General features: G+C 37.8%; 2 protein-coding genes across 2 annotated transcripts in view; both read right to left on the reverse strand.

Moving 5' to 3' along the window:
* The window catches only part of auh (AU RNA binding protein/enoyl-CoA hydratase), a gene marked incomplete at its 5' end in the record, with an annotated part of 17945 nt that overhangs the window by 3674 nt on the left and 6017 nt on the right, over positions 1-8254 (reverse strand).
* On the reverse strand, positions 3415-5479 carry LOC118332338 (tyrosine-protein kinase SYK-like). Its single transcript, XM_035667569.1, has 3 exons — positions 5037-5479; positions 4039-4151; positions 3415-3918 (listed from the first exon to the last, which is right to left on the reverse strand). Exons 1-3 carry the CDS (start codon positions 5202-5204, stop codon positions 3846-3848), a joined length of 354 nt encoding a protein of 117 aa, XP_035523462.1. The 5' UTR covers positions 5205-5479; the 3' UTR covers positions 3415-3845.

Raw genomic sequence — 8254 nt, forward strand, 5'->3', positions numbered from 1 at the left:
ATTTCGTTCCACTTCACAATTGTGTCCCACTTGTTGGTGATTCTTCACAAAAAATAAAAATTTTATATCTTTATGTTTGAAGCCTGAAATGTGTCAAAAGGTTGAAAAGTTCAAGGGGGCCGAATACTTTCGCAAGGCACTGTATATCCATATAGTATGTACTAGTATGTATGAGTGCATAGACATTATGTTACATTTTTGGCCTTACCCTGCACCTTTTCAGTTTCTGCTATGATCCCTTGTTCAATCAATTAATCAAGCTTAATTTATATAGAACCTATAAAAACCCATAAAATGTAATTCATGTGCTTTATAAGCAATTGACAAAACATTCAGTTTAAAAAAGGATTTATGATTTAAAAAGGATTTACAGAGACCAATGCATGCCAAAGCAAAAAAAAAAGCTTATAAAAGCAATAAAAAAGTAAAAAAAAAAACTATTTTTGTTGGTGTATTGCAGCATATTTTGGTGTGTATCCACCACCTGTTGATCAGTGGAACAGTGACACCATGTCCGGCATGCATGTGCAATGCATCCATATACTGCTACTGGAGGTCAAAAACTCCACGGGGAACCATTAAATAGCACTTTCAACCTTATAGACAATCTCCAGAATACTTACTAAAGATTCAGCTTACACCATTTCAGTATATTATAACAAATCTTTGGTTGTTTGAACTGTTCTAATGCAGGATGAGGCTGTTTCTCAGAGAGTGAAGTCTATATCTTAAATAACAATTAAAATTTTAAATATAACAATTTCATTAAATTTCAATTTCATTTCATTCAATGACAAAAAGCACCCAAGAAAGAGACGTAAACATTAGTTAATTTTGAACTGGCTTGCTATGAGTCCTTATCTGAATCCCAATGGGTTTTGGTGAGTAACAAGTAAGGGAGGAAACCTCAGTACCAGGTGGGGGATTTCTACACCATCAGCCCTGCTTTTTACAGGGGCCTCCTTGCCATCATGGGGGCCCACACCAGAAAAGTTAATGGGGCTTTTGAACACTCCTTACCACTGTAATAACTGTATAACTGGCCACTGACACAAAGCCAAAGGCACAAATGGAGTCACACGTCATGCCAAGAACTTCCCCATTGGGGATTAATAAAATGAATCTTCTTCTTCTTCTTCTTCTTTTCCCTACCTTAAAAAATTTCAAGGCAACTGTCTTCATCAAATTCTTGTGTGCAAACTCAAACACTTAAGCGTTAAATAAATTTAATGATAATTCATGAAAACAATCTGTATTTTAAAAAAATGTCCAGAAAAGTGAAAAAAGGTTAATAATTTCATATTTTATATTGCAACTATTCCATTTTCAAGCACCCAAAATAATAAAAAAAAACCTGTCCACAGCTATATGTGAACCATTTTTAAAATAAAGAATTTTTTGTTTTCAAAACTCAAAGAATTAAGTTTTTCTAAAGAAGAAATGGAAGTCTTTTCAAAACTTTACAATTTGAGTTTAACTTTCACATTTTTTGTGAAGTTATGAAAATTCTAAATGTTCTCAACTGTTTTTATTTACAGTGTACAGGCAGTCATTAAAAGCTGGATGGTAATGGGACACTTTGTAGTCACAAAAGTGTCCTGGGACATTATTCTTTTTGTTATACATGAATATCATATAAGCTGCTTACTGTTGTGATATATTTCTTTAAGCAGAATATAATATCTTATAGTAAACTTTCCATCATTTTGGGAAAACTGTGACCATTCTGTTTGGTATGCCACATCAAGCTAAGAAACAGATCATGGCACTAAAAGCACTCATTAAAAATTATTTCTGTGGCTTTAGTTTAACATCACTTTGACTCTGCTGCCGCCTGCTGGTTCAGCACTTTTCCACAACTCATCAAACTGTTCAGAATAAGCTCAATAGGATTGTATCCAGATGGGGAGGTCATTTGGATACAATCCTATTGAGCTTATTTTATATATATACATCTGGACTCTGGACCGAATCCTGCTGCAGTTCTCTAGAATAGTACTTAGAAGAACAACAACAGACTGAGATGGTCTAACTTCTGGTAAGTAAATGGATATTAAAAGGGTACTTCACTGATTTAATAACAACATTAAGAGAAATTAATTTCTCTTACTCTCTCTTCAATTTTCTATGGGTTTTACTTTTTTGCATTTTTTGATTTGGGACACATTTCCGTAAAGGTCCACTGTGTAACATTAAGGAGGATCTATTGCCAGAAAAGGAATATAATATTCATAGGTATGTTTTCATTAATCACCTGAATATAGGAATTGTTGTGTTTTCGTTTCCTTAGAATGAGCTGTTTTTATCTACAGAGATAATAAATCTTACCTTGCATGTTTCTACAGTAACCCAAAACAGCCAAACTAAACAATGGCTCTAGATAGGGCCATTTGGTTTAATTACTGATGCACTTTGTCTTACACTTTACAGTGAATGTTGGACATCTTGTGTCCAGCAGGAAAACTTTAGAAAATGACATTTGCATATTCAGAGATTCTATATTTCTTAATGAGGTAGAAGTAGGAGATGACTTCTTCAAGACTTTAATGTGGAAATTATATTTTTTTTGTTTGAAAAACATACCAGACACACATTATTGTTCCAAGCAGAGTATATGTCTTAATATGTGTGTGTAGTGTTTGTGTTTTGTCCAAAAAGTACACCTCTCTGTACTTTTTGAATACTTTTGAAAAAGAATCTCATCAAAGATATCAATACTTCCTCTTGCATATTTTGGGACAACAATCCATCACAGTGTTCTTAGGGGCCTTTCCAGACGGCACTGGCCACCCCTGAAATATGATTGGCCACCCCAAGCCCCACCCCATTATCTTTGCATCTTTCAGATGCTGTAGTGGGCTTTAAAACTAGCTGTCACATGAAACTAGATGACCTGACACATTCATTAGTACCAACCATGTCATGCTAGTGGGTCGAGAAGGGGGCTAAATAACCCTCCAAAGTTAGGCTAAATTTTGGCGATGCAAAAACTGGCATGACCATTTTCAAAGTGAACCCTTGACCTCTGACCTCAAGATATCTGAATAAAAATGCATTCTATAGGTACCCACAAGCAAACTCTAACAATGCCTCAGTCCTCTTTTGCAGTAACTCCACTCTTACATGTTTCAAATATCTGATGGCAGAGCGGGTCGTCCCCTAACCAGAAGGTTGTTGGTTCAATTCCTGGCTCCTCCCGCCACATGTCGAAGTATCCTTGAGCAAGATACTGAACCCAAACTGCACCCGGATGCTGTGCATCGGTGTGTGAATGTGTATAAATGAATGAGTTAGTGTCTGTTTGACTGGACTTGCCATCACTGATAAGTGTGTGAAAGGGTGAATGTGGCACGTAGTGTAAAAGCGCTATGAGTGGTCGGAAGACTAGAAAGGCGATATACAAGTACAGGTCCATTTACCATTTACCAGTGATGGAATTTATTCATATGTGATTACAGAGACTGAGGACAGTCCTATCTCTCCATTACACTGATATCAGATCTTCATTCAAGGATCAAAGGGTAAAGCTAGAATACATATAATGCACTTACAGTATGAAACACATCTAACAAATTAATGTATCTGTAACATGTCTGTAATAGAATAAGCTGGACTTGTATCTGTTTGTTACAATGTTCATATTGTTTACATTCAGGAAGGAACAAAATAAGTAATAAAAAAAAAAACATTACATTTGCATAATTATGGTCAATGTTTAAAAATCTACATAAATTCTTGAGTTGAAGTCAGTATTTTACAACAGCATAACCATCTCCAGTCATTCATACAGGATATGATGCAGTTTTTTTATAGTTTGCATAGACTCATAACATCCATGTGAGGAATTACTGTGCAATGTCATAATAATACTCTCGTAGTCTTGGCTCAACAACATTAAATCCAGGCCTTTCATCTGCCCTGGAAGACATGAAAACAGACAGCAGTTATCAATAATGAGGCTTCCTAACAGACACCACCCCTATTATTGCTTTCTGCTTTGAGACAGTGTGTTCTCATAAGAGTCAATGTGTCACTTACTTGTATGTCCAGCAGGTCCTCATGAGGTCATACATCTCTTCTGGACAGTTCACTGGGGCGTCCATACGTCTTCCACCTTCAATCATCTGCATGACATCATTTCCTTTCATTCCCTGTGAACAATTAGATGTTCAGATTCAATGTAGAGAAAATTGTTTTGCATACTGTATATTGTAATATTTTACTTTTACTATTTTTCACCCTGAGAGGATTGTCATTCATGCAATCAGTAGGTCAATACAATTTGTAACAACATTACAAACAAATGCAGTCCAAATGAGTGGACAATTGTACACAATAGCACGAAATGTCACACTGTAAGTGAACCACAAAGATGTTTTAGTCTAAGTTATACCTTTAAAGCTGCAGTAGGTAACTTTTATAAAAGTTACTTTTTTCATATTTGCTGAAACTTTCACTATATCCTGACAGTAGTACTTGAGACTAATGGTATTTTCAAGAATCCATTGGTCCTGACAAAACAACCATCAGAGCCAAGAAAGATAGAAAGACCCTTTGGGTTGGAGGCTTATTTAGTTGATTGTTGAGTCTCATTCCCTGGGTCCCAACATGTCTATATTTGACAACCTGGAAATGAGACTCAACAATTTACTATCTTTCTTGGCTCTGATTGGTTGTTTTCGTTCAACCTGGTAGATTCTTGCAAATGTCATTAGGAGCACTAGGAGGAGCCAGAGGAACCTGATTTGTTCACAGATTATCTATTTTATGTACTACTGTCAGAATATAAGTTTCAGCAAAAACTTATTTTTTATAAAAGTTACCTACTGCTTTTAATCAATAAAACACTCAGCACAATAACAGCACTTGATAAAATCACAAACTGGGGGAACCCTATCTTGTCAAGTTGCAGTGAGGAAACACTGGGGGCAGGATTAGGAAAAGATGGAAACTCAAAATAGGAAAGGGATATACAAAGTAATAAAATGGATTAAAATGTACAAATAGACAACAACAAAAAATATATTTATTCATACCTTGTATGGTTTCTGGCCAAAGGAGAAGGCCTCCCACATGAGTACCCCAAAGCTCCACACATCACTTTTGGATGAGAATTTGAAGTAGTTTATACACTCAGGAGCATACCATTTCACTGGCCACTTCCCATGACCCTTGGCCTGGGGGAGGAGACACACACAAAACATTAGTGAGTGTGATTTTATGTAACGTTGGTCATTCTGTAGCCTCAGATTTCAGTCGGCCCATTGTACTGTGGGGGTTCTGTCAGTTGTTCTATTCTGACTGACTATGATCAACTGCTGGATGACTGTATGTTACAATATATTCATGGCACTTTGATCATCAATGGATGTTTAGCATACCTAACAATAAATCCAAGCAGCATATATTTATCCAGCACCCTGAGACTGTACGCTAAGCGGAAAGAGGGAGGCCGAGGACTAGTGAGCATCAAGGCCACTATCCACCTGATCGTAACACAGTCAAGAACTGCCAATCCAGAAACGAATCCATGCCAGGACACACTGCTAGGCACGATGTCCTCAGGCACACCGAAACCCAAATACCAGAGGTGCGGAGAAGAAGCAGACAGCTGACCTGAGTGACAAGCCCCACCATGCAGTACCACCGCCAAATTGAAGCAAGTGGCTGTCATCGAGAAACAACCGACCAACGGCCGCCAACAAACCAACATAGTGTAGACAAGAGCCAGAAAAAGTGGTGGTGATAGACTTGGCGTTGCCCATCGTAGGTCCACACAGGAAAAGAAGAACACGAAAAGGGTGAAAAGTACCAAGCTAAAGACAGCGTGAGCAGAGTGGAAGGTCACAGCAAGCGTTGATCCCCATGGAGTATCAGGAGCCACTCGGCAGTGACCCCTAAACTGGGGACCGTTGGCTCCAACAATCCCAAGAAGCAACATCGAGACCCCAGCTGGTAATAGCGCCATCTCGGAATGCTAACGAATCAAATAAAAAAATACAAAGTAAATTTACCAAAAAAATGTTGGTCATGCCGCCTGGCCCAGAGCAAAACTACCAAATATTCATTACTTTCATCTTAAATGCTTAAAGGCCTCACCTTCGGCTATGTAAAATTATGTGGCATTTTTCACTGTCTTAGATTTTGTAAATTAATTCAGGTGAATCTGTTAATCCGTTAAGAGGCAGTGGAAGGTTAGTTTATATAAAGCATTAGTTGCAGCCCTTCTTGGGACAAATGTATCTTTTCCACTGTGTATACTTTGTGCAAACAGTCAGCCTTGCATGTCAAAGGATAAGACTGGTGTCTATATTTAATTTATAGTCAACAATCTTAAATTGTGTGCAAAACATTGGCGAGCTTCATACCTGCTTTTAAACCCACTTACATTTTGGTTTCAAATCAAGTATCTAGAAGACAATGAGCATTAAAAACAAACTGTTTGCAGATTTCTGTTTTCAATATTTTAAATTCTGATTGGTGCAGGGGGTTTGACATCGCTGTTCTCCAACTGAACCCCCTCCACTGTAAACCAATGAGAAGAGCGCAGACAGACAAATAATAAACAATAACAATAAAACAGACAAATCTGTCATGTAAAAAAGAAAACTCTACAAACGCCGTCTCCATCTGATAAATGACTTGAATATTTGTGACGGTGCTGGTTTCGTGCATTCTTGAAAGTGCAGCTGATCGATGCAATGATGGAAAAATAACCCTGCTTGAGGCACATCTGACAACCTTGAGCAATTCTACAAGTTACACAAGTTTTAACTTCCCTCCAAGCCACTATCTTGTATCTTTCTTTTACAGTTCTTTTATTTCCCTCTTCACTTTTTTTTTTTTAAATTCACATCTTCAGACTCCACATGAGAAACGCCTCATTGAGCAAGTTCAGGCATGAAGTTGGTCTCACTATTGTAATCCTCCCTTATTTCCCTATTTCTGTCCTGTCTGTGCAGGTGGAGTGCTGTTGAGGAGCACGCCGAACAGGTCTGCAGACATCATGGTGAACATCCCAGAATACTATGCAGGGAAAAATGTGCTTATCACCGGAGCAACAGGCTTCATGGGCAAGGTACAGTAACAGTTGAATAGGCAAGCAGGCAATAACACATGACTGAACCCAATAGTGACGGACTGCACTTCTTGCTGCTTTAATTGCAAGACTTCACTGTGCTAATTCAAGGGTCTAATGCTGCATTTATGTTCATGTGTATGCAGTAACAACATCCTTAGTTTAACAGCAGATGCATGAATCCTTTTTCTTCATTGAAACGGTTAATAAATGTAGCAAAGGATTTATAAGACTTTCCTTTCACTGCCTCCCTCTACCAAACAGAGCAGCCGTTGTTTTTTTTTTGTTTTTTTTAAATGCATTTGTCTGTTCAGATGTTGTGGAGGAAGAAGCATTCTTGATACAACACTTTTGTTTACTCCACTTCTGCTGTGGACAAAGGGACGAGGTTGCAGTTTTAAGCAGCCTGCAGTGCCTCAGCTGAACAGTCCAAAGAGTAAAAAAAAAAAATATGATTTTGTTTCCCTCACTCGCTCATTATTGAAGGTGCTGCTGGAGAAGCTGCTGAGGTCCTGCCCAGGAGTCAAAGCCGTCTATGTGATGGTCAGGTCAAAGGCTGGTCAGAGCCCTCAGGCCCGCATCGCTGACATGATCAACTGCAAGGTGAGAAGTGAGCTCATAGATTGGGATGGTATGATCTGACGGGGGTGTGGAGGGGGTAAAGGAGCAGGTGAAGGAGAAGCCTGGTGCATCAACAGCGTAGAAACAGGTTTGCACCTTATTCATTTGTCACATAGCCGTCCCCACCTTAGTGAAACATATCAAATCTGAACAGAAGCAGATAAATTAATGTTGATTTATTATGAGGTCATGTCCGATGAACAAAACAAGTTATTAAAATATCCGGTTAGTTTTTTCACATGTGAACAAGCTAACCTATTGTTTGTCAGTCTGATGTTAGTAGTAACTTTCTCTCCCATATTCTGAGTGGAGACAACTGATATATCAGTATTGCGTGTATGGTCTCAGATAGGTGTGTGTTTTTTTTTTTTTTTTCAATGTATAATTCAGACAAAAGTGCTTGGTTTTTATATTACTGAGGCTTAGCTATTTATTGTATTTTTATTATTTAAATGTCAGGAATTGAACCTACAGTACATTATTTTTGTTAATTTATTTATATATTTATTGTGTTCATTTCTAGAATTTCTTGACAATGTAGCCTGTATGTTAAAT

Source organism: Morone saxatilis, unplaced genomic scaffold (assembly GCF_004916995.1).
Source record: "Morone saxatilis isolate NCDOM2014 unplaced genomic scaffold, NCSU_SB_2.0 Contig21, whole genome shotgun sequence".
Lineage (NCBI taxonomy): Eukaryota > Metazoa > Chordata > Actinopteri > Moronidae > Morone > Morone saxatilis.